The sequence below is a fragment of the Ostrinia nubilalis genome, chromosome 6, assembly GCF_963855985.1.
Source record: "Ostrinia nubilalis chromosome 6, ilOstNubi1.1, whole genome shotgun sequence".
NCBI classification, from domain to species: Eukaryota; Metazoa; Arthropoda; class Insecta; order Lepidoptera; family Crambidae; genus Ostrinia; species Ostrinia nubilalis.
Window position 1 is genome coordinate 12,579,376 of NC_087093.1, and position 27,297 is coordinate 12,606,672.

The window sequence follows — 27,297 nt, forward strand, 5'->3', positions numbered from 1 at the left end:
AAGGTTTATTTATCGATAAAAACTGATGTATTGATTCATCATCATCATTTCGGCTACAACAGGCGACCTCTGCTGAAGATAGGCCTCCCCTAACGATTTTGCTCGGTTTATGAATCTACTGTTCTGAGTTCTGTTCGGATATGTACTTACGTACTTCTTAGGTTACACAGATTCAATGATAAAAACCATAATTTTCAATATTAGAATGTATGCATTTATTCTTATTTATAGTAAATATTAGAATGATTTTTTATATTTTAATGTATTTCTAATAAATACAACAGTCATTACATTACAATTACATTAATGTCAAAAATGAAAAAATATGAATGTCAAAAATCAAAATAAAAATTAAATCATTGCTTTGCGGCTTTCAACTTTTCTAATTCTATATGTGTCAATAAAGTGTAGATCCGTAGCTGTATGTCTGTCTGCTTCTTAGCTGAAAACTTGCTGGTGATATAACTAGCCACTTCATTGTAAAATGTCTTGGCATCTTTAGAAGCTAGACCAACAGACAGATCAGTCAATGTCGGGTTATATTCAACTTCTTGTTTCACAATACTGGTCGTTGCTGGTATTTCAAATTCTAAAGGAGTATCAGAGCTTGGCTTAAATCTTTTAGGGTTGCTTTCATTTGCATCCGTGTCATCTATATCTGGTACCTCTATTTTAATTTCAGTAACTGTCTCTGATAAATTCTTTTCATCAGTTTTAGTGGTGTGTGATCCAGCAATCATGACTTTTGATTTTGGAATTGACGTTTGTGGTAAACTTCTATTTGGGTGAGATCTAAGCGTTGAAATATTTCTCTTTTCTTTTGGTTTTATAAGATTTTTTAATTCTTCATCAGTCATAAATTCCTTATCACTTAATGAATCTTGGTCACATTCTGCGACGTAATTATTTTTGTTTTTCTTCTTACTATCTGACGCACTCTTGTATATTTTGTCGAAAATGCTACAATCTAGAAAACTTAGAGGTGATTCATGGAACTGCAGACATTTTCGTCGACTGTGTATTGTTCCGAAGTAATCTTTTCTTAACTTCATCCAATTCACTACGCATTGATCTTCTGCGAACAAGTAATAAAAATATATTATAAACCTACTTAACTACTACTGATTGATGACTGATACGAGTACGTGGATGTAAATCATTCAATCTCTATATTTTTATAATTTGGGTATTATTGATCGATACGAGATACGACATAGAAGATTAATTTCTAGATTTAGCTAATTTATTCAGACAGTTTTATTTCTACGAAATTCAGATCTTTTTGACACATTATATTAAAACCGGCAGTATTTTGCTGTCTCGTATAAAACAGTAAACCATAACGTTCGCTAAGGCAAAATTCTAAATTCTAATAATAATAATGCACAATAAATATGAACTAATTCCACAAACAAACACCCGAGAGATTAATAAATAACACTTAATAATTTATCAATAATAAATAATGTTATTGTTACAAGATTGAAAAAACTTACTAGGGACTCCAACTTCTGCTGAGATGACCTCCCAACATTCCTCCGTCGCATCTTCCTTTGATCGGTAATCCTTCTTGTAAAGTATTGGGTACTTCTTCACAGCGTTGATAAGTGCGAGCTCGTGTGCCAGCCATATTCCTGGTCTGATTTTTTTTCTTGGCATGTTAAATGAGTTTTCTTGAGATACAGATGCGTTTTCTTTAGTTTAATCTAACACGTCTGCTCGATGCGGCGTTGGGCGTGGAATGAAATTGTTACTGGTCACGTGGGCGCCGACTTGATGTTTGCGCGGGAATCGATGCGGCGCTGTCAGCGCGCGTGCGGCAACACTGTGGATAGATTAGCTACGTTATTTATCGACAAATAAAACCTTTGTCACCAATTTACCAATCATTCGCATGATGCATAAATTGTGGGAAAAATGCCAGCAAAATATTATAGTAAAAGTAATTAAGAGCTTCCGAAGACCTCAGGGATGAAATGGTCGAAATGTTGACTGTTGTTTAATCTATTTTAATAATTTGATTTCCTACAACAATTTTTTTCTTAGGTTGATCTAATTAATACAGCAACTTAATTGCACTTGCGTATTTACACCTATCAATATTATTTATAAATTTATAAAGAACGAGACGAAAATTGACAATCGATATTACTTGATCGAATAAAAAATAAATTAAGTGGCCAGGTACCACGTATAAAAACTCTTAACAGCCGAGGGCACAATGTTTATACCACAGAATAAGTAATAGTACCAGGTTATACTAAACTTTAAAGTTAAATTGAACAATAAATGAAAACCGCATCACCTTTATTTAGCACTCCGTTACTTTTCCCATCGATCCAAACCAAATATCCCCGATAGATTCACCATTATTTTTGTAGCAAAAACTTTTTCTGTCATCCTGCGCCGATCTATGCAGCGTAAATCATAGGGTGCGCATAATAATGTAATAAAATAGGGCCCGATACTTTGTTTATTGTTTTGATGAGTCTGCAGAATATCCCCCTGGATGCAGGCATTAGATCCCGAGTTCGGGCCCGCATACGTCTTGACGAAATTCGATTTTTTGGGTCCTATTCTAAAAGAGTGTTGCAAAATTGCAATCGACGCGATCATTATTTAGAGCCAGTTGAGAGTTCAGTGCCATAGGTTTGTGATAGGTATGGACGTACTAGGTAATACTGTTTTTGTGTACATATGGGTTTTCTATGGCGGTTAAGCTGTAGATCCTGACTACACGGGAGTTGCAGCAGTGGGAATAGTCCCGTTGGTTTTGTGCACATAGTGTCGTGATTAAAAATTTCAACTTTAGAACAGTGTTCAACTGAAACTTTTTACAAAACACAATAAATTATGAAACGTTCAATAGTTAGAACTGTTTAAACATTTTATAGTCTATTTTCCGTAGTACTTTGCTGCGAATCCTTCACCACTCGCATTTTAAATTCGATATACTTACTCGATTTAATTCGCATCGCAAATTGCCAACTATCGTCTACCTACAATTCATCGAACCCGTTTTGTTTGGTCGCAACTGCGATTAAGTTTGTGAATTTTTAATACACAGATCGTCGTAGAACAACAGGCGTTCGTTTTTCGCTTCGTTTTTCGGAATTCCACTTGATTGTCATCTGAATAATGCATAGTCGTTCGCTAGCGATTTTTCAATTACATCACAATGTGCACGGGTCTCATTCAAAAACGTTTGTAAATAAAGCTCTCCTTCAATGCGTTCCGATGCAAATTGCTGCGCTCGTTTATATTTAAAGACTTTACATGGGGAATGACGAAAAATGTATGCAATTTTTGTGAAAACGTTGAATCGATTATACCTACCTACATAATGAACTCTATTTTTGGACTCTACCTAAACTATACTATACTATTTTTAATATTGTCGATGTATTCAAATTAGGCCCTATTCAGGGCAATACACATCCCAATCCCAATGTATAAAATGACTGTCGAAAAGTTTCCCACCCAGTATTTATGAAAATGTTAAATCTGACATAAATATTAAACTGTATCTACCAACAGGACTAAAGAAGAAGGTAGATTCTACAAAATATTATATGTTTAATTTCATAGTCAATGCAGCCAATCCCAAAAACAGATTGTATTACAAAGAATGCAAATGGATTTTTTTAGACATTGATCAAATTACTACAGAAAGATAGTTAAAATATTGGAATCGCCAAATTCCATCGTCAGTTGAGTCCAGAGACCACTAGATTAGAAGGAAAACGGTAAAACAAAAAGGTGGCAGCACACCGCGTCCAATCTATCAGGGGGAGAGTGGGCCGAGTGCCGAGAGCCGATAAATGAGTGTCGTTTTTTTCGGCCTCAAACTAACCTGCGCCGATAATATCGGCGCGACTTCGCGTAATGTCCACGCGGATTATTGCTATATAAATTGTCCGCAGTTTGCCCATTCGATTGGCTAGGGCTGTCAGCTTTCCAGCGCGTGGAAAATTTTACCCTAACTGATCTTGATTTTTCTACGAGTATAATAAGACGTAGTTACTGACTACTGTACTGTAACAACTCTGTAATAGGCAAGTATAAAGATTTCATACTAATACAACAACCGTCATTAGATCAACAATGTTTGTCATTCAGAGCCAAAATCTGTTCTGATCAGTTTTTTTTTTCAAATTTCATAACTAGTTCACCGAATTTTCAAGCGTGTTTGGTATTATCAGGTTATTTCTTAACAATTTTTGGTGAAAAGTACATCATATAATAGGCCATGTAAATTTTGTGAAAACTAATTCGAAAACTAAATCGCAGATTAATCATCAGCAAACTAAAAATTTGCAGGATGCAGGCTGCTACCAATCGATCAACGTGGAAAGCATTAGGGGAGGCCTATGTTCAGCAGTGGACGTCCTATGGCTGAAATGATGATGATGATGATGAAACAAAAAATTTTGAAAAACAACCCAAGCCAGTCAGTTTCCATCGAGTATGTAGGTGTAGCTAATAGAGTGATTTTGTAAAAAATATTTAATGTTGGCAGCCCTAATGTCGAATTTCCCGCTTTTGGCCAGTCACTCCCCATGGGAACATTTAACGATATTAGGGCTTTATTTTTTATAGTTTGGGACAAAAGAGCGCGATATGTCTGCGGAAGTGGCTACTTTTCTATTTTGTCATATTCACTTATGGATCGATGCTATTGCTATTACCATAATGTTTCAATTTTTTTTCCTGTCTTTAATAAGTTATAATTTAGATAAATCAAAGTTCATTTTGAAGTCATCAGGAATGTAACCAGTGAAGAGCTTATGATCTTCATCATTCACTTAAAAAATTGACTGTTACGAATGAATGAATAAAAACAAGTTGTAAGGAGAACTTCAATGTGGAGAGAGATTGTCCATGCAAAGAAACTACAGGATTCCATAGAAGTCCGATTCATTTTACGTGCGAAATATAATTTTAAAATTATTTTATTTGCAAGATCAGAAAACACGTTCGGTCCATCCCCATTAAATGCACATTAGCCGGCTCATAGTATGAAACAATTTAAATTTTCCGCATTTTTCCCAACGTTCAGGTGATATCAAAAGTTGCAACAAAGGTTTCCCAAAAAACCCCATTGTTATCGAGGGTGTAATTTATTAGGGGTCCCGGCTCACGGGGACCTTTTTTTATATATCATCGCATTATCCCCACTCCGGGAGTTACAACTTCTTAAAGGAAATCAGGGGAAATTAATTTGGCTTTTTAAAACTGTCCTTAGCACCGGCCGACTTTGTACCGTTTTGATAAATGTCATTTGGGAAGATAAAAATGCATTGTTGGATAGGCTAATGGTTGGTTTGTTTGGAACAGGACAAGGCTGGGATAAATAGATGGATATAGACTGAATTTAAGGTGATCAGAATTAAAGAAAAAAAAAAGGGAAAGCGCTGAAACTAAACAAAAACAAAAAATCTCAACTCGAGAGTTACGGTATGTGCCTTTTAGCTAGTAGAAGACACCTATAGACTCCATCTACTCTCTATGTTCTATCTTATACCGTAAGTAAAAAGGAATGAAGCATGAAAACACTTTAGAATCTCACACTAGTAATTATACGCTTAAATAAATATCAACTTTAGTCTACACTAGCGGCCGCCCGCGACTTCGTACGCGTGGACCTCGTTTTACTCCATTAGGGGTGGAGTTTCGTAAAATCCGCTCTTAGCATCTATAGCGCATACATTTTAAATTTCAACTCTCTTACTTTAAACACATAGGACTTTCATAATATAAATTTCCAACCCTCCTTTTATCTCCTTAGCCCCCGTGGTTGATTTCTAATGATACATTTTCAGTAGCTATATGTACCACCACCACCATCACCATTTCAGCCATAGGACGTCCACTGCTGAACATAGGCCTCCCCCAATGCTTTCCATGTTGATCGATTGGAAGCGGCCTGCGTCCAGCGCTTCCCTGCTACCTTTACGATGTCGTCGGTCCACCTTGTAGGTGGAAGTCCCACGCTACGTTTTCCGGTACGCGGCCTCCATTCCAGAACCATTCTGTCCCATCGGCCATCAGTTCTGCGTACTATGTGCCCTGCCCATTGCCACTTCAGCTTGCTAATCCGTTGGGCTATGTCAGCGACTTTGGTTCGTTTACGGATCTCCACATTTCTGATTCGATCTCGCAAAGAAACACCAAGCATAGCCCTCTCCATAGCACGCTGTGCAACTGAGCTTCTGTATAAGGCCTATAGTGAGAGGCCACGTTTCCGAGCCATAAGTTATCACTGGTAACACACATTGGTTATACACTCTAGTCTTCAGGCATTGAGGTATTTTGGACAAAAATATGTTGCGTAGTTTCCCGAACGCTGCCCAGCCGAGTTGGATTCGACGATTGACCTCCTTCTCGAAATTGGACCTACCTAGCTGGATCGTTTGTCCGAGGTAGACATACCTACTTGTCGACAATCTTGAGAATTGAGCTCCCAACTGAAACTGGGTAGGGCGCAACATGGACATTCGACATAAGCTTCGTTTTGTCCATGTTCATCCTCAGGCCTACCTGTTGGGAAAATCGATTAAGGTCTTCGACCATTGTTCCAAGATCTTCCAACGATTCTGCCATGACCATAATATCGTCGGCAAACCGATGTGTACACAGTACCACAGTGTACCGAACAGTATATGTATGTACACCTCCACAATATCTAGAGATCATAGTGAGCATACATTTTAACTTTCAAGTCTCTTACTTTAAAAACCGAGGACTGCAATACAGACTTCCAACCCCCTTTTTAACTCCCATAAGGGTTGAATTTTGCAAAATTTCGTCTTAGTGACTACCTACGTTCTAAAAGGAGGTTCTAAAATGTAGGCTTTGATCAGCCAGGTGATCAAAGTGGACTTACAGCGACAATTTAGTGTCCTTTGAATTTATTCTGTGCCTTTGATCACCCACGGATACGATGTCCTGGGTGAGCCAAGTGGACTCTAGTTAAATTATTATTTTAGTGTCCTTTAATTATCTACAAACAAAAATACACCTCCTCTGAATATTATAGTCACATGTCCAATTGTTGTACTACATATTTTGATTTGTAACATTTTTGATATTTTCTAAAAACCGCAATAAACAAATTGGACATGTATGTGACAATTCAGAGTTATGATTTATTTATAGGTGATCAAAGAACACTAAAAAAATAATTTAACTGGAGTCCACTTTGATCATCTTGGTGGTCAAAGCCAGGTGGAATAGACCATTAACCCCTATGAGAACTCTTTTGAGACTTGTAGTTTCTGAGACTTCGTGATGAGTGAGTGAGTCACTTAGTCATTCAATTACCTTTCTTTCTACTAAAATTATACGTACCTATAGTAATTATCATTAAAATCAAATAAGTAAGTACCTACCAACCTAAGTAATTAAAAAAAAGACCCTACCAAAAAATTAACAAATTACATACAGAAAATAAAAACGAAGTAATTCTTATCCTATTTAACTACAATCGCCCACGCGCCCATCCCATTTGTCCGCCGCTGAACCGTACCCTAATATTCATCTCGGTAGATGGCGGCACATAGTAAGAATTTGCAAGGAAGTTTGTAAAAAGTCACTAATTAACACTTTGACTTGCTCGTTTAAACACAGTGAATGATTCAAATATGTTCAAACAGTGCCAGTGAATGGTTCAATTACATAAAATATCTTTATTTATTAAATTTTCAATATTATTTACGAACATCGCTATTCATAGTACATGTAATATTTAGTTACTAATTTACTAATGATGTCGATAGATGGCGTTTGACAGCTTTGCCTTCATGAATATTTACGTACCTCAAAAATTTTTGTCAGGCGCAAGAAGATTTTAAGCAATGACGATAGATGGCGCTTTTCCACGTCTTATGAAAATCCCAAATATTTTACGGGACCCCATTGTTTTCCAAAATAAAATTTAGCCTATGTTACTCGTGAGTTATGTAGCTTTCGAATGGTGAAAGAATTTTTAAAATCGGTCTAGTAGTTTTTGAGCCTATCCATTACAACTAAACAAACAAACAAACAAACAAAGTTTTCCTCTTTATAATATTAGTGTAGATAAATACATAATTCCTACTCATAGATTAGAATGTGTAGGTAGAGGCACTCTTTTTGACTCTGACAAAAATACAAAACCTTAAAATATATTTCGAAAACAATTAAAATATTCAAAAACCCTAACGAATGTTCATCATTCCTGCTCATCCTTTCCGATTAAACGTGTCCCTAATATTTTTATCTCTCGCATAAATACTCAGTAATGAGCCCCGAATTCTCTTCCAAATTTATTCAAGCTGGCCCATTCGAGTGTGCATGGTTTTGATACAAAAATATAATCTACGGTTGTATTAGAAACCCTATTAATTCAACCGCCAAGTTATTAGAGTGTGGATATTTTATTCGTAAAAGGGGTACGATTTAAAATAAATGTGACATAAGCAAATTGTTTCTTTTGAATTAAGTGCTCTCCAGAAATAGGAATCTGCATGTGTGAAGTGTTATTTATTTGGATAGATGATTTTCCTCCTGGATTTGGACTTTAAAAATAAATGAAATAAGAAATTGAAATAAAACAAGATAAGTATAAGAGAAAAAACTAGCATGGACTAGTATCCAGTAGTATCCAGACCAGACTAGTAGTATTCTAGTGAATACTAAACGAAAATTTAGTTTTCTCAATGAATAATAACATAAAATGTATTATTGAAGAAACTACATATTTTCAAATAAAAATGTATCAGTATATGTATGTAATCAGTATTATCCAGGGTGAGCGAGAGGCATAAATGTGAAAAGTTAGATACAATAAAAAAGAACTATATTAAAAAAAATGCACAATAATTCCTAGATTGCTCAAAAAATAGTAATATACAACGAGCAACTATGTATTTTCAAATAAAAATGCAGCCAGCACTCCTGGAGTCCATAAAACACGTCACTATTATCCAGGGCGAGTGAGGCATAAATCAGGCCGCTCAGCATCGCATTAGCGACCGCACCCTCTTCACGAAACTATGCCTTACAGCCCCTGCAATCAGTAGGTATCTAGATACCTGTTTTGTTTGTTTTTGAGGTTTATAAATTCCAATGCCATATGTTGGTTAAGAAAAAGCTTGAAAATATCAAGATAATTGAAAATCGTTTAATATCATATTACGAGTATTTCTTTACAAAATCAACTTTGTAAAACATCACTAATCCTACTTCTAGTGTGGTTTCATCTACTGTCCGTTTAAAGTTACCAAGGGTAAAGTCTGTAAAAACATCGCCAACTATCGCATCGCCCCCATTGGTACGAGGTAAGTATGTAAAGCTTAAGAAAATAATAAAATTATGCCATAATCCATTGCGTCGTTCTACAAAATTTACTTTCACAGTTTCAAAAAAATCAAACATCCCACGATCTTTAGTACCTGCGAGATGTCCATACCCACAGCACGGCAAAATTGATAGCTTCCTTACAACCCTGTATCACGCCATGGGAAATTGTAAGGAACAATCCATTTCCTGGGAGACACGTGCTATTAGGAATGCATCCCGGGAAAGTGAGATATGTCTCTATATTCGTATTTGAATATGACTTTTATTTTAAATCTCTAATGGTGGACTTATCCTTGAAAACTTCTGTTTTTGAGGTTTTTAATGAGTAATATGTACTTGGATGATTTAGAGACTTAGGCATCCACTAATTTCATTGATTTCTTTTTTTTAACAGAAAGTCTAAAACTAGCTTTAGAATTCATTTATTCAGGTTTTTCATCAATAATAAATAACTTAGCTCGGCTTTTGGCCCGAACGTCATCGCGTTAGCCCAGTGTCAACACGAACCGAAAAAACCCTTTCAAGCATCATCGATCCATTTGAAAACAAACTGCGTACAAAGCGCTGTTCACATTGAAAACATATCGAGTCAATTGTCGTTCGCAACTTAAACATTGGACGTATTGTTTACGTCCGTATCAATCAACAGGAGCGCTAACAAAACCAATCAACTTCGTCTCGCCTCTATTTGCTTAAAAGACCCGCACTTTTTCCTTTTGGCTTTTCACTGTCGCTGTGAGCCTGTGACCCTACCGTCCGTCACCGTTCCACGGATATATTTGATTAAAAAATAAAGTCGTCAGAAAGCGGGAGTGTGGAGGCCTACACGGCACAAAAGGTATAAAAGAGTTCTTACGCCGGAGCGGCTTAGCCGGTCCTGTCACGTATCACGGACCGTCGTTTGCGTTTTGTAGTTTCACTATCTGAAATCGAAAGGAGTCCCATTTCATTTCTGCGTCTCTGAATTTCCATGGCCATTATTGGCCCTCTCTGCGTTTGCACTGTGTTTTATTAATGTCCACTTTTTAGTGCGCAGCCGGGGAGGCCGTGACAAAAGCGGGACGGATAGTGGCCTCAAGGACAATGGAAAGCGATTAGTCGGGAACGCCCAATGCAATTTTGTCCCGTATTCTTTTCATTGGTTCCCAATTTAGCAGTTTGCGGCCCTTTATATTTTATGAAGTTGGCAAAGCTAGGCTAGCTTTGAGGTGCCTGTTTCATTTCCATGGTAGAGGGGTGTATTCTTCGTGCCCTAGGCTGATTGAGAAAGATTTTTTTTTAACTCTTTGTCATGAGCGCGCGATATTTTATTAATAGGTAGCTTGCACACTGTGATAGACACTCGTATTTGATTGCTAATGTTATAATTTCTACGTCCACAAAGATTACAAAATCTCAAAGTAAGAAATATACTCAAATCTCACTTACTGTCATTAGTCCGCGAGAATCAGTTACCCCAAGTTTGTTTGTTGAACCAAACAAATAAATAACAGAAACAGTTAGAGGTAATTGGTGAGATATTGGGGTGAGTCAGACAATTAGGAGCTTTCTTACGGATTTATGTGTTTACGTTCATCGAACATTTGGATAGTTTCTCAATACACGTAAAGTAAGATGTAATAAAAGATTTTCTTCTACACAAGTAACGTTAATTAAGTTTTAGGTCAAAATAAAAGAAATCATGAGGTGGTTCTCCCATGATAATAATAGGTAGAGCTGGATATTGATTTTTTTTATAGATTCAGCTCATTCTGTAATCTATTTATTGATATCGTTTGATAGAGCTCGTAAAGCAATTTCAGGATCAGTTAGCAGCTTTCTGATATTTTGTAGGTATAGTTTAGAAACAATCGAGTGAGATCACATATCGTTCCCACCCTGTATAGGAGGTCTTTAGCTGAAAAAATAGAGAGGTTTGTGTTTCATTAAGAAAGGCTTACGTCCAATCTGTCATCAATGGACTTAAATTGGTTACCGTGATGATGATGAGACTTAGCATTTCTTTTAATTTAAAGCGCCAATATTATTTTAAATTTAGGTGCATTGTCATAACAGTATAATCTGTCTCAAAATATGAAAATTCCAAAAACAATTCCAGTAATATTACGATTACCGAGTTTAATTTGGCAATGAAATCCCGTAGACGGGTTGTGACGGGGGGTGGAAACTGAAACTTTTAAAGGGATTCTTCAGGGGAGCCTTTACGATAACGACGGCGATAAATATGGAAGTTTGTTGTTAAACTAAACGGTTTATTGTAAACACCGAAGCGGTTATTGTTTTAAGATGTTGCGGAATGTCTTTAATGTTTTTGTCTATTCTTTTAATTTGACTATGAATCGAAGGGGCCTCGTGGTCGTGGCGCCGTGACCTTTCAAAGTAAAACTTAACTATGAAATTATGAATACTTATGATGAGTATCTACAGATTTTATAAAATAAAAAACTTGCGTTTTGAAAATGGTTTTTGGATTTTTGGGTTTGCATTTTGGGTTTAATTTCTTACCCAAAATGATAATTTGAGTGAAAAAACAATATTAACAAATACAAAACCATAGCCATCAGGTATCTATTAAAGCTATAAAAATGAATTATATTAAAATTCCGCCTTTTATCTCTTAAGTTTAACTCGAGACATTCCACTCGCGCCTAACGCAATGAAAACTCGCTATCGGCCAAGAAAACTGCGCCTTCACACAGTTGAACTAAAATACAGTAGATTCGTTTAAATTAAATAAAAAAGCACGAACCAAATTAAGCCATTATAGGAATAAAGTAATAATGGGGTATTGTATTACATTTGAAAAAGTAATTAGTAATTAATTAATTTAATGAGATGTGTTAAAATCCCTTATTTCAATAGGTACTTTCCGTAACAGGAAGACATGACATTTGTTATAGAATTATAGTATAGAAAACTAACTAAGCTTATAGTACCCGGAGCCCATATAAATATTATGGTAATCTTTAATGTATGGAAAACACAACAGCGCCGCTACGGTTGAATAAGGAACATGATTACGAGAATTATTCATGTTCAGGATACAACAATTGGTTAAAAATTAGTAAAAGATCTTGTCAAATGTTTCTATTCTCCTTTCCGGCAAGAAGTTAATTGTTCAGGCAATAAAAAATCTTTTTTTTGTCCGATTGGTTGAGTTGTTGTGTTTCAGGAACTAAACCTACTGTACAGATTTCCATTAGGCCTAAATTCTAATAGAGAAAGTTGAGATATCCGCATTTTATCTCAAACCACCCTCGAGGATCAATTAAAAGTGGGATCTCGACAATTATTGTTGTAATAACAACGCGATGTTGGCGGAGAATTTTGCAAAGTCTAGCAAGTTTTTGTGAAACGTATGAAGGACCCATTTTGGGGGAGAACTTTCGGATTATTTAAGTTGTAAACTTTATAAAAGTTCCACCTTACCTTGGCCAACACAATTTTCCTGACTATATTAAAGAAGACTGAGGTCGACATATTCTCAGATGCATATAATTTTGTTTGGATTAGTTGTTTAAATAACTGAACTTGTAGTTGCTTGAAAACTTCATAAAATAAATAAGCATGTCGGTAGAAAGAAAGAATAATTTCGTTTAGGGATGTTCAATGAAAATGAAAAATCATTATTCAATTTAGACCAATATTTGGCACTTATGATAATGCTCACACAGATTAAAACATACCTAAATAAATATTATTTACTTTTAACCATAATCCTGAAACAATGGAATCAAGAAAAATATTTTTACGTTTTGTTCGTAGTTTTTTGCAAGTGAACCACGTGACGATAATTATTAATTATTGCTTTAGTATGAAACCCGTACCTGTCTAACTGCCTATTGGTTACTGTGAACTTTAAATTTTACGCTTTTCAGCACAAATAAAACCACTATACCATACACAATAATCCTGCACAACAACTTACTAAATAATTAATCTTAATAGCAATTTCGGCTATAAAACAATAATCCAAGTTCCTTCATTAATGTTTTCCCTGATAAACTTCTCATTTATTACAACTGAACGGCCATAAAAACCGCAACGTCTCCTCCGAGGCCGATAGATGGCGTCATAATCGCACTTTTAATTATTTTAATCGTTCTTTACTAACTACAGCCATTAATTCATTAAAAAAGAATAATCAACGAGCTTGTTTTACAACGGGTATAGTTTTGTTAGGCATGTATTTAAATGATCTTTTTAAATTAGCAAAAACGGCAAATAAAAAAATCTAAATGGTCATCTATTTTAATGATTGATCCTCTTTCTTTGAAAAATAAAATAAATGAAATCGATCGATATTTTAACCTCTTTTGAACTACGCAAACAAATTTTGATATGTAAAAATTATATCTGATCGTTACTTGTTGGTCCTCAAAAATAAAAGAAATGAGCACCAAATATTCAATATTGTGATACTTTTTTAAATAATTCGATTTGTATAAATTATTTTTTATCTATATCAAATAATCTTCAAAATAATTATGTTATGGTACTTATTTTTATTAAGTTGTAGTCAAAGGATGGAAGCTATTTAAAGGCACTTGATGTTCAAAGATTTATTTTTTATTAAAAAAGCATACTTAACACGTTCACACTGCGTTATCGGGTCGAATTGACCTTAGATGCTGGATGCGTTGGTGCGGGATGGATATATTCGGTCTTTTCAGTAGTACGAAAGATAAATATTGTTTTGCAATTGTTTCGTCAAACACAGTAAATATTTTGAAAAAATAACTTATCAGGTCCTTACGACCCGATGTCGCACTAAAAGTAAACAAATATCGTTTAGTGCTTTTATCGTGTCTAATCGACCCGTTGACAGATGACCTTAATAAATGGTCACTGATCACGGTCGAGATCGGTATACTAAGAGAAAATCAACCTTGCGATTTGAAATAAAGAGGTAAAAATGATTATGTCGGGTTCAGGGATGTCAGAAGTAAGAAATTATTTTACATAGCGCCTCTAGTCCCAAACTAAGCAAAGCTTGTAATTTAAACAAACATGGCAATGTACCATCCTGCTTGCTTATTGGCCGCTAAGCCTTTGGCTAACTCAGTAACCAATGACGGACGATTGTCACTCAACCACAAAGTACCGCGTAAATTAAAAGATATTTTTTAATTAAAAATATTAACCAATAATATTTTTAGTTAGATCAAATATATTTTAAAGTTAAGTTATACATAGATCGAAATGTATTTATTAGGTGATCAATATTAAAAGGCAAAATTGATATAAAAATCATCAAATTAACAAAATTAAAGATCAATAACTAAAAAAGAGGATCAAATATTATTTTTGTTTACCAAATATTAAAATAGTATGTTAAACATAAATATTATGTTACCTTAAATGAAGATCATTCATAATTTATCCGTAGATCAACTAATATAGACCCAATAATTAATATAAAGATAAAATATAATAAAATACATCATTTATTTTTAAAAGTGCACATACAAAAAAGATCAATTAGTTTTTAGAGGATCAAATAATATTGTCCCGTTTTGTTACACCCTTTCTGGTTGCAATTTTACCAAATATTCTACAATATTTTTGACGTAATCTATAGGGTATAATCAGGCCTGTTCATCTCCGCGAGTTTACATCGAAAACAAAACACGCACGATTGCCCCCTACAAGAGTACTATTCGACAAGGCCTCACATACGAGCGAACATTGACTCACGCACGCGTATTCTTGTGTATGATGGAAAATAATAAAGAAAATGGTGTACTAAATACTGTGCAGTATTTAACTGCCTAAATAATAATAAAAACACATAATGTACTTTTTTAAGTTGCCTGAAGACACTGAGAGGTAAATAAGTAGTTAATATTATTCATGATAATTCATGCTAAATCATGTATTTCCTCCGCCATTTTCTGCAGATTGGCACCTCAAGTCACATCATTTTACCGAAGTCAGCCCTATAGCTTCGGCGCAGTACCGATCACTGACGTTTGTCAACAAAACTTCTGACAAACTTGCTTGACTCTTGAGACAAGCTAAATTACACCATATTGTTAATGACATTGAGCATACATTTTTTTAAATACCTTCGCGAAGTAAAACTTCTGTACGTAGTACTTATTATTATTCTACAGGGTGGCCAAAAATAGCGACGACGAAAACAATTGAATATTTTTGTGTTTATACGTATATGCAATTAACTATTTCAATAATGCCATTTCAGAAGTGTACATTACGATGTGGGCTGATCAAAAAACAAAAGAGAAACTTTTGTTAGCCTGTTAAAATGAAATTAACACACCACAAGGAAGACCACACCTTCAAAAGTAAACGAATTCCTGGATTCGCGCCAGACAACGTTGGAGGATTTACACTTATTTAAACGGCTCATAATATTGTTTGCACTACGACTTACGTTGTATAACAGTGGAGGCTAACTCAGGCAAGTAAACTCTAACAAGAATGACGAGGTTTACTGGTTTGAAGAAAGAATATCTGAATAAAATCTCAATAAAAACCATAAAAATCACTAATAATTACATTCAGATTGATTGAGACATGCATTGAGACCATTTAAGGACCATTAATTAATTAATCGTACCTTTTTATTCGACTGCGCCAGAAAGAAGGTATGTTTTTAACAAACAACGGAAGTCCGACAGGCTGCTTGCATCCTCCGACTCTTTCTTGACTACTTCTTCAGCACACATTAACTGTAAATAAAAATAAAACCTTAAACATACTTTGTAGAAGTCAAGTCAAGTCAGTTAAACGAGTGAATGACGACAGTTTCAAAAAACAATGTAAGCAACAGACAGTCACACCTATTTGTTCGGTCGTTAACTTTCCGCAGCGTCTCTCAATCCCGTACGTGCTAATCGTTCTCCCCAACCATCTCTCAGGTACTTTGTTACCCTGGTACCGGGTATCTCCAATCGGTCCCAGGGGACTGAGCTACTTGGAAATCGGGAGACGAACGCTAATTTAAAGGTGTGCCGGCATTTGTTTTTATTGTTCTGATCGTTTATGTGAATAGACGCAATTATGAGCGGTAAAAAAATATTCGTATTATCGTTTTCAACATCAATCCCTAATTTTCTTAAGTGACCCCTTTGAAAACAAAACTCCTGTAATGTATTACAATAGGGGTCACTTAAAAATTAGGGATTAATGATGAAGAATAAGAATAAGAATAAGAATAAGAATGTCTTTATTTGCTTCAAACATGGTATAAGGATGTTGGTTTTTACAATGTGCTCATGTTTAGCCTTTTAAAAATAGCATGCAAATCATTTTCATAAAATGTCATTTCAATAAAATATTGTATACCAAATTACATTAAAGAGAGATTATTCTATTACATTCATTGTCAAACAATTAAGTATTTATGTCAAATTCTATCTATGTCAAATTATCATTAAAATATTCCTTAATACTGTAAAAATTTTTGTTATGGAGCCAATCATACAATTTCTTTTTAAACGGTCCAGACTTCAAATCTTTAAATTCATTCGGTAACTTGTTGAACACTCTTACACACATAGCCAGGCAACTTTTACCGTATTTGTCAGATTTTGGAATAACTTTTAACACCAATTTATGCGGGTTTCTGCGCTGTCTAGAGTTTTGTATGTCATTCGCTTTTTTGAACAATCCTTTGTTTTTATGTACAAAGTTACAGATTTCCAAAATATATAGTGAAGGTAAAGGTAATAAACCAAGATCTTTAAACAATGGTCTACATGATTCCCTAGGCGGAATTCCACAGATTGCTCTGATGCATCTCTTTTGGGCTATAAAGGCTCTATTTTTGTCTGTGCTATTGCCCCATAGCATAAGGCCGTAGCGTGCTATTGATTCTACATATGCCCTATAAGACATAACAGCCGTTTTACTGTTTGTTACCTTTTTAACGTGATTTAGGGCATATCCAAATTTATTTATTCTGTTACATATGTTCTCAATATGCTGCTTCCAGTTTAAATCCTCGTCAATAGTAATACCTAAAAATTTTATACACTGTGCTTGCTGAATTTTATTAATATTAAGCTTAAAATTATACTTCGCGTGTTTTGATTTGTTAAATTGTACAAATACCGATTTATTTAAATTAATTGTCAAATTGTTACTCTCAAGCCATTCTATTATATTATCAACAGTGTCATTAATGTCAGTCTCATGATTCAATATCGAGTTATCTGTCTTATCCGTGGTCACTATTATTGAGATGTCATCAGCATATAAGATGCACTTGTGGTTTGTCGCGTCAGTTATGTCATTTACATATAATAGGAACAATAAAGGCCCTAGAATACTTCCCTGGGGAACACCCTTTTGAGTTACGCGATAATGCGAAGAATGAGAAATCATCTCTTTTTTCTCAACCTTAGCAATGGTGACACACTGCTTTCTATTGGTCAAGTATGACTCTATCCATTGATTTGTCACACCCCTTATGCCGATATCGTCTAGTTTTTTTAGTAATATTTTGTGAGAGACGAAATCAAATGCCTTAGACAAATCAAAGAATAGACCGGTTGTGAGGCGATTTTTGTTAATATTATCTAGTATAGAATCCAAGAGTGAAAAAGAAGCTAATGTCGTAGATTTATCTTTTTGGAAACCAAATTGATCATTTGTTATGATCTCAAATTTAGTACAAAAATCTAGAAGCCTTCTATACATGCACTTTTCAAATATTTTGGAAAATATCGTAATAAGTGTAATAGGACGATAATTGTTAACATCGTCTTTATGACCTTTTTTGTAAAGTGGCTTTACCACCGACACCTTAAGTGCTTCTGGGAAAATTCCTGATTTAAAAGATATATTTACCAGATGAGTCAAGATGTCTGCTAATTCATTTATACTGGATTTAATTATTTTTGTACTGATCCCGTCATATCCTTCTGAATTTGTATTTTTTAATGTCAGTATTTCTTTTTTAATGTCATAATGTGTCATTGGTTTAAGGAAAAATGAATTTGATATACCATGTCTCTTTTTAAATTGATGCTGCATATTAATTGGCAAAGGTTTATTGGATATGTCAATGAAATGGTCATTAAATACATTAGCTATGTCACTTGGGTTTTTAATAATAATGCCATTGGAATTTATTGAGGAAATGTCATTAAGGTTTTTGTTATCAATTTCGTTTTTTATAACCGTCCAAGTAGCTCTACACTTGTTGTCACTTTTATTTATATACTGTATGTTACATATTTTTTTCGATCTATATATACATTTTTTTAAGATTTTAGAGTATGTAAGGTATTTTGTTCTATTTGCTGTTGATTTATTTTTATAATAACGAAATCGAAGAGCTCTTTTATTTGTACAGCAATTTTTTAGCCCTTTGCTCATCCATTTATGGTTGTTTCTATATGTGACCTGTTTCCTAATTCGTATGTTTGGAAAGCAAAGACTATAGAACATGGCGAATGTTTCCTGAAACTTATTGAAAGCTATGTTAACATTAGTTTCCGCATAGATCTCAGACCATGATAGTCTGTTCAGGCATTCTTTAAATTTTTTGATATTTAAGTAAGAGTAATCTTTCCTAAATGTAAAATAAGAATCAGGTTTTAACTCTTTCTGGCTTACTGGGAAGCTTAAGAGTTGTGCAGTCTCATGGTCTGACAAACCCAAAGGTAACACAGTTGCTTCCGCATTTTTAATATTACTAAGAATATGGTCGATGCAAGAGTCCTTTCGCGTGGGGACGTTAATATGGATTTTTAAGTTGTATCCATTGCATAGATCCTGTAAATGAGACGTGATTTTACCTATTTTGAAAGTATTTATATTAATGTCACCTGCTATAACGATTTTAGTACTAGTCTTATATTTTCTTGTTATGTCATGTAGAGTAAGGTTTAATTTGTCCAAAAATATATTAGGGTCAGATGTAGGAGTTCTGTATAAGCAGATTATGACCATATTATAGACAGGAATCTCAATACCACAAATTTCAAATAATTTCTGAGTTGCATAATTATGGAGGTAAGTTAGTTCTCTAAAGTCAATGTTATTCTTTATTAAAATGCATGTTCCGCCTCGTTTTTTATCCCTACAAAAGGAAGCCGCTATATTGTAATCTTTTACTTTTATATAATTGTCATACCCAGCTTTTAGGAACGTTTCGGTTAGACATAAGATATTGGGAATGCAATCTTCCTCTCGTAAGTTTTCTAACGTTAACTCTAGCAAAGATTGTTTGGAAAGAACACTGGCAATATTCTGATGCATTATTTTAAAACTTAAAGGTTTAGGATCGAAAAAAAGTGTTCTTTGTTAATTTGGGAAAATAATGGGGTATAGTTCCTTTTTTATATTGTGACCCTATATTATCATCAGAGTTGCCTGAGGAAACCCGCCCCACATTGTCATTCAGAGGTTGTTTCCGCGTAAAATAATATGGAATTGTACCTTTACGTATTTTTTTCTCCAGACTTGGTTTATTACGGAATATCAAATTCTTGAGTATTTTAGGGTCTAAGTATTCTTCATGATAGTCAATACAATTAATTACGTGGTTGATGGAATTACACATGTTATACAAATTATTATAATCGCAGTAAACAAAGTGGCAGTTTTTGTATTCTTTACATGTCTTTTCAATATTTTTGTTTAAATCGTACACATTCAGGTATTTATTTTTAAAAACATTGAGAACAATAATATTGTTGTTGGCAAATGTTTTACATAAGGAACGAATCTGTGATAGAACTATATGTTGACTATAATCGTTTTCACCGATACTAATTACAAGCTTATCCTTTTCCGCTAGCTTAAATGTCTGATAATCCCGTAATACCTCGGTGCTAAAAGCAAACGGCTTTAATTCTGCTCTCACTTTATATTTCCCGTAGACATTATTTTCTCTGGAGCGTATTAGCGCGGCTGATAGGTTGATACATTGCTGTGTGCCCACAATAAAAATTTTCTTTGTGTAGTCCTGAATATCTCCTCCTGTACTTTTAGGCCTTTGCTGTGTAGAGCTTTTAGGAATAGTTATTCTTTGTTTGAGCGAAATAATGTTGTTATTTAGATCAGCTATTTCATTCTCTGCAGTCTTCAATTTGTATTCGAGGTGTGTTATTCTGAGTTGAAGCGTTTTGATTTTTTTGTCCTCTTCGCCATCCCTGTTATGATGACTGCTTGATGAGGTTTTAGGAGTCGTAAATATAGACGGACTCCCTGTAACTTTGGAATTGGATCTACATTGATTGCCTGAGCTTCGACTAGTTTCCAGTAGCGGCGATTGGCATAACATCTTTAATGTACTGTTTTCCTTTAATAATTTTTCTATATGTCTATCAAGTTCAATGTTTCTCAATATTGTGCTGTCAAGTTCATTTTGCGTATATTCGAGTTCTGTCTTTAGCTGAGTTATCATTTCTTTCATTTCATGAACTGTGACCGAATCAGTTAGTGTTAGATCCAGACTTCTAGAGAGGTGGTCTGTCATCCGAGACATCTCTACTGAAGTGTCAATTTCTGTGAGAACATGGGAGTCGTTTAGCTCACTGTTGGTAGAGGAACGGTGCGCAGGACTAGAGGGCTCGCTTGGTGTGTTGGTTATCGTTTGTATTGTTGTAGCCGGCAGTATCACGTTGTCCTTCGGTTCCGCCAACTTGGAGGCCAGGCATTTTTTTCGAGTCATGACGTTGGAGGTCTCCTCTTGTTTGCTAGACGCTTTGGATTTGCATTCTTTACACTTCCAGTTCTTCCTTGTGTTTGGCTCCATTAAACGATAGAGTTTTTCCGATAGACCTACACAGTCAAACTCATACCGATTTTTACATGAAGAGCATAATACTGTGCTTTTTACGTCAACCATGGCTTTGCATTTAAAACATTTTGTTGTTTTTCGTCCATTGCTGTTAGTAGCATTTTTACTATCAGGTGCTTTTGTTGACATTGTAAAAAACAAAAGCAAAAAAATAGAAAAACAAAAAATAAAATGTATCTTGGATTCGAACTGGGGCCTTCCTGCGTATACAGCGATTCCTTAATCGCAACACCAGCCAGCTCTTAGCTAGTGTGGTCAAATTTTGAATAGTGTTTCTGCTATGACGTTGTCGAAGCGAGGTGTCGTGCAAGATCGGCAAAAGTCGTTTGCACTTGTTAATCAGCTGAGTCACAGCTGATCGCCGACACCGACACTCACTACGTACACTGTTTTAAATATTCACTGTCACAACGATGTTTTGGTTTAGTTTTCTGTTTATACACTTCACAGGTCCTTTGGTTATTGAAAAATTATAGCACAGTTCGATTTAATAAACGTTTATCTTGATGTAGATGTAAAAAAATCTCTAAAAATCGTACTTTTACTATGAAAGCAGATATTTTTATAACGGAGCCTCTCAAAACACAACCGCGCGCGGTGCGCGGGGTGCGCGGGGACCAATAAACTAGACTATTATTATTAGAATAGAAATCCTTGGGGGAGGCCTTTGTCCAACGGGTGTACGTCATTTGGCTGAAACGAAAGACGAACGAACGAGTGATTATTACTTTGATTTGGAACCAGGAATAAATCAGAACGTTGAGTAAGTAAGGAGTTACAATCAACAGCAGACAGTGAAAACTAAGTTGCGGCACTTCTATCGCTTTATTAATATTAGTCTCTCAAGTATTTTGTTAGCCATCCTAGCTTGGATTTATCACTGTTATTTTTCTCTGCGAATTCCGAAGTTCCAATCCCTCTGCAGAGCCAATGTTTATACAAGAGCTTACGGAGAACATGTTAAGAACGCTTTATTTTTGGTACCCGTGCGTGTTATGTTAAGAAGTTAAACAATGATTAAAGATGTGACGTCACGAAAGAAATCAGCATCAGGGCCGCGCCGCCCCTGTGTGCGATGTGTGCGGCGCACACAGGCGCCAAGACAATAGGGGCGCCGGCCGCGCCGCTACTGCCACCTAATTTTTTTAAAATGGAGTATCGAGTAAGTAGGTACAGTATGCGCAACATAGGCCTTGTACACAACAAAACAAATATTACGCTTATTAAACAAGTCTCTCAATATTTATATTATGTTTATTATGATTCACGTTTATGGTTTCATTTTACGCTTAGGGTTTTAGTTTACATTACTAAACGTTAAAACGGCGGCAGTTCTTTTGAACCTCAGATAAAGTACTAGTTATTTTGAACCGTAGAGGCGCCGAGTTTGTCATACAATTTTTTTATGACTATGAGTGAGTTTATGAACGCAACCCGATGCGATGCGTGCGACACAAGCGAGATGGGGTCACGGGGATTCCCCGCCACGGGGATTTTAACGAACGAGAAAACGAGATAGCCAAGCCAAAACCACAGTATACAGGGTGTTTGGTGAAAGGTTAGACAAACTTCGTGGGTGTACCTATAGGTAAGAAGGTCATTTTAAGAATTTACAAGTTCGCCCATTTTACCCTGAGTTTTTTTTTCTTCCTCTTATTATCTACGATCGGCCACCCATAGCCATAATTAGATGTGTTCTGGGAGCGGATTATTTGACTGGTATAGCTCTACTTTCTCTCGTTGAGCTCGAGGATGTGCCATCTCTTGAGACGCTTTGTATCTTCGTCCATTAGCAGGTTCTTGGCCAGCGCGTTGCTATGTCTGTCGAATTTCTGCCTGTACTTTTTGCTGTAGTTGCTCTTCCTCCTTAACAGTCGTCATCTCAAGGTATTCATGTATTTCTGCGTTTCTCACAAACCAGTGGGCGCTGGAGACTGTTCTCAATGCAATGTTTTGGAATCTCTGTAATATTTCCAGGTTGGAGTTGCTAGCAGATCCCCAGAGTTCTATTCCGTAGGTCCAGATTGGTTTGATAATAGACTTGTGGACGAGCAGTTTGTTGTTGATAGAGAGTCGGGATTGTCGTCCTATCAGCCATGACAGGTTCCTGAGTTGCATATTTGCTTCAGTTCTCTTGGCTTTAACATGATTTACCCAGATTAGCCTTCTATCAAGGTGCAAACCCAGGTACTTCACAGTGTTATTGGTTGGCAAAGGTTTGCATTTTACCCTAAGTGAGCTACTTTTTTTAAATTGATGTTTTTGTTTTTATTTTATTTTTTTCAAAATATGACCTAAAACCTGTTTCAATTCTTTTTCTCGCATGTTTTCAACCACTTTTTTTATTTGATACTAGCTGACCCGGCGAACTTCGTACCGCCTTAGCGTAGAGATTTTCTTTATATTTTTTTCCGTAAAAACCTTGTACAGAGTATTAGAAAACTACAAAAAAAAATCAGCCAAATCGGTCAAGCCGTTTTCATGTTATGTCGTGACAACGGAAAACGGGTTTCATTTTTATATATATAGATTAATAGATTAATATCGAATATGTCTTTAGTCAAATAAAATAAATTTCAGATCCAGATAATGATTGAATAGGTAATTACGAACCACCAAAGTTTAACAAAAGTACAAACCACGATAAAAAATTCAACATAGAATTCGATTTAAAAAAAAATTAAAGGTGATAATGGATTGCCAATGATCTTAAAAACATGTCTAGCTTCTCTTCTTTTTTTTAATTAGATATTGAAATTCGTCAAAAATTCAAAGTTTAGGGAAGAAAATGGAATAATAATACAAAAATTATAATTATTATAAAAGGGTCAAATGGGCGAACTTGTATTCTTAAAATGACCTTACCTATACACCCACGAAGTTTGTCTAACCTTCCGCCAAACACCCTGTATCATTTGATAGAAGGTGTAAGGTGCGCATTGAATTATTATAATTGAGTTTACTTTTTCGTAGTAGGTAATTGGCAAGCAGAACGAACGGGATTTACCTATTTTGTAAGCTAATTCCTAAGTGGTTTCCAGTTTTAATACACTTATGATAATATTATCTAAGTAGGTACTGTAAATTTAAATTCAAATTCATTTATTTGCACAGGAACATGGTACAATACAGATGTCAGATAAAAACAATCAGGTTCAACATGTTTCGTCTACAAGACATGCAAAAATTTCATAGTCAATTACTTAATACTTAAAACTGGAGAAATCTATTTTAATCAAAATTAACAATTAAAATATTCTTTAAATATTTAAATTCGTTTTTTTATGACGATTCATTAGAAAAGAGGCGCTTCATAGGTTCCGCACACAGGCGCTGCCGGCGGTTGGCGCGGCCCTGTCAGCATACATTTCTATCTTACTTCAGGCGCGCGCCAACGGGAAATATTTTTTCGCCGTGACAGTATTATCCGTGATAGTAGATACAGGGTGTCCCAAAAACAATGGATAACCCTGTAACCATCGATAGGCCTCGCCATGGTCTCCCTAACGTCCAATTTTGAACCCAGTAAAAATATCACCGTTTTCAAGATTTTTAAGTTTTTGTGCATTTTTAGAAAATTGCCACCTGCGATTACTTTTTCTCATGCCATTTTTACAAATGAGGATACTTTTCAATCTAGTTTTTTTCCTTATCACAAGGGATAGTTGGGCTATCAAAAGAAAAGATTAAAGTTCAACAAACTAGTTTAAAAGTATGAAAATTTTAAGAAATTGCTGAGAAGAAGGAACAATAAATTCATTGTCTTGCACTTTTGATCAGCCATTGTGTAAAAAAAATGTAGGAAGACCATCGTTTTGTGCCCATTACCTTAAAAACTTCCTTGGCAACAACACAACAACTCATCCGCTCATAGTTGTGAGCAGATAAAGCACAGAAAAAATAATTAAACCTGTAGGTATGTATTCCAATGAGGGCTATCGTTTTTATACTTAACAGTTGGCACCCTTGGCGATTGACAGGACCTTACTCTACAGTGGCGCCATCTTGATGAGTGCAAATGCGATAGTCCTCCTACCACTTTAGCACTCACTAGTTGGTGCCACTGTCTTCGCTACTAGCAAGTGACAGGACCTTAGTCTACAGTGGCGCAAACTGGTGAGCGCTAAAACGATAGCCCTCATTTTCCCCTAATTTTAATTACTTTACTAAATTCTCCAATGGTGATTAGCTGATACCCTTAAACCCATGATAGTAGGCGTAGAATGCTAAAACTGTTTGGCTACACATTGATATAACATTAATAAAAAGCAGGCTAGTTGCAACTACAATAAAACATTGTATCTCTTCTAGGTAAAAAAAGAAAAGTAAATTGATGACTGGTAACCAAAATTGCACGATGAGATGAAAATAAAAAAACTGTGAAACAAGCAAACAAGAAATCAAGCCTGCTGTATTAAAATTTTATAAAAATTAAATATAACTAGCAGTATTTTTATTTAAGTCCTTAATACTTCAGGAAATAAAAAACAAAGTCAGTTTTAAGTTGGAAACTTTTATAAATCAAGTCCAGCCCGTTTCCCTTTCCTTCACAGTTTGGTAGAAAAGGTGCAGCAAAAATGTATAACCTAATAACACTGATAAGTTAAGTTATACATAGTAACATTTTTCTTAACTGACAGTTATTAGAAACATGATGTAATTTAGATTATAATTTTAAGTTGATTTTAAAACCATAGCACACTATGAATCAGTTTAGGACATAATAATATGGTTTTATTTATGCATGTATTAGTTCAGGACAAAATTTGATTAACCGGATGAAAGGTACAAAATAAAATGTACGCTTGAATTGAATAAAATTCCACCTCTATCTATCTATGACCAAACTTGATTTCTAAGTAGAGGAGTTACCTCATCCATAGATGTGAGTAGGTATAGTCATTGCAATTCACGAAGGCGAGTGAGCTTTACATGTGTGGTGGCTTGCTATCGTTCGTTTTTCAAAAATTTTGACAGACATTACACTATCGTTATGTGCATGTACACGTACACATATAAGTAAAGCTCACTCGCCTTGGTGAGTTGCAAGAACTAGTAGCTCTCCCGCCTACTTTGAGATTTTGTGTAGCCAGAATACTTCACAATTTGGTTCAAATTCACAATTTAGTATTTTTTTCACTCACTTGTACGCATGCGTAGATATAAAATTGCGGATAAAGAACATTCAGCGTGCCTCAGCGCACTTAATCATAATCAGAAGGAATTCTAGACAGAACATAACCTATTTACCAAATTAAAACATCAAATTTCAATTGTCTAAACATGATTATGTACGATACGTTCGATATTATACTAATTACGGGTGTAAAGAAACATCCTATCATTTACTCAAAGGATATAAAACGCCTAGAAAGACAAGCAGCTTGGGACACAAATTGCGAGTAAAAAATGATGGTTACTTGCCTCATATCTTGGATTGTCTGTGTTATGGTTTGTTTACGATGCACATTTCATTTTTACGAGCTAAATGCAACTTATCAATATAATTTCGGCACTTTTTAATTAAACAACATTTATTTTGTGACGAGATTTCAAAATATTTTCAGCCAAAATCTGTCAGTGTCAATGTCATACTTGTCATTCTTTTTTCTTTTGCAGGAAAAGGCATTTCGCTATACAGCCAAGTTTTTAACTATTCGTACAATAATGTCGCTAAAATTAATTTGATGATAATTTATTTAAACAAGATAAAATGTATATTTTTGTCTACTTTTCAATTGAATTTTGTACTACTAATGAATAGATGTTTGATTCTGTTGTTACTCTTTCACGTGAAAAATAAAACTATGTACTAAATTGGTTTAGTAAAACTTTTTAGAAAACTTTGGAGGAGACCTTTGTCCAGCAGTGGACATCATTTGGGTAAAACCAGTGGGTCTAGACAAAGTGCAAATTATAATCGCAAACCAGTCGAAAAGTAGTCGAAAAGCCCCTTTTTTGTATGGAGTTTTGACGGATTCGATTTTCGATTCGATCAAAAAGTGCGTTTTGTCTAGGGGGGCAAAAACGAACGAACGGACGAACTAAACTGGTTTAGATGAAAATTGGTACCAATGAGTTATAATGCCCGACTGGCCGACTCGTGATCGTGATCCGAGAAACGCGGGTTCGATCCCCAGTCGGTCGACTTTTGCGCTTGATGATGAACATAGAAT

The 27,297-nt window shown here is 35.1% G+C and overlaps 1 protein-coding gene and 1 long non-coding RNA gene across 2 annotated transcripts in view; one reads left to right on the top strand and one right to left on the bottom strand.

The window, feature by feature from the left end:
* The window catches only part of LOC135072668 (uncharacterized), a 231,304-nt gene that overhangs the window by 15,391 nt on the left and 188,616 nt on the right, over nucleotides 1-27,297 (top strand). The window lies entirely within an intron of this gene.
* On the bottom strand, nucleotides 348-26,692 carry LOC135072659 (uncharacterized). The gene is made up of 4 exons (XM_063966675.1): nucleotides 26,546-26,692; nucleotides 15,926-16,037; nucleotides 1,497-1,825; nucleotides 348-1,075 (listed from the first exon to the last, which is right to left on the bottom strand). Exons 3-4 carry the CDS (start codon nucleotides 1,657-1,659, stop codon nucleotides 357-359), a joined length of 882 nt encoding a protein of 293 aa, XP_063822745.1. The 5' UTR covers nucleotides 1,660-1,825; nucleotides 15,926-16,037; nucleotides 26,546-26,692; the 3' UTR covers nucleotides 348-356.

What these genes read in the sequence shown, in the direction of transcription:
- LOC135072659 (XM_063966675.1), bottom strand. Translation starts at nt 1,659, where the DNA reads ATGCCAAGAAAAAAAATCAGACCAGGAATATGGCTGGCACACGAGCTC. An exon ending in AGCAGAAGTTGGAGTCCCTA is followed by an intron (nt 1,076 to 1,496) that starts GTAAGTTTTTTC and finishes ACTTGTTCGCAG; the next exon opens with AAGATCAATGCGTAGTGAAT.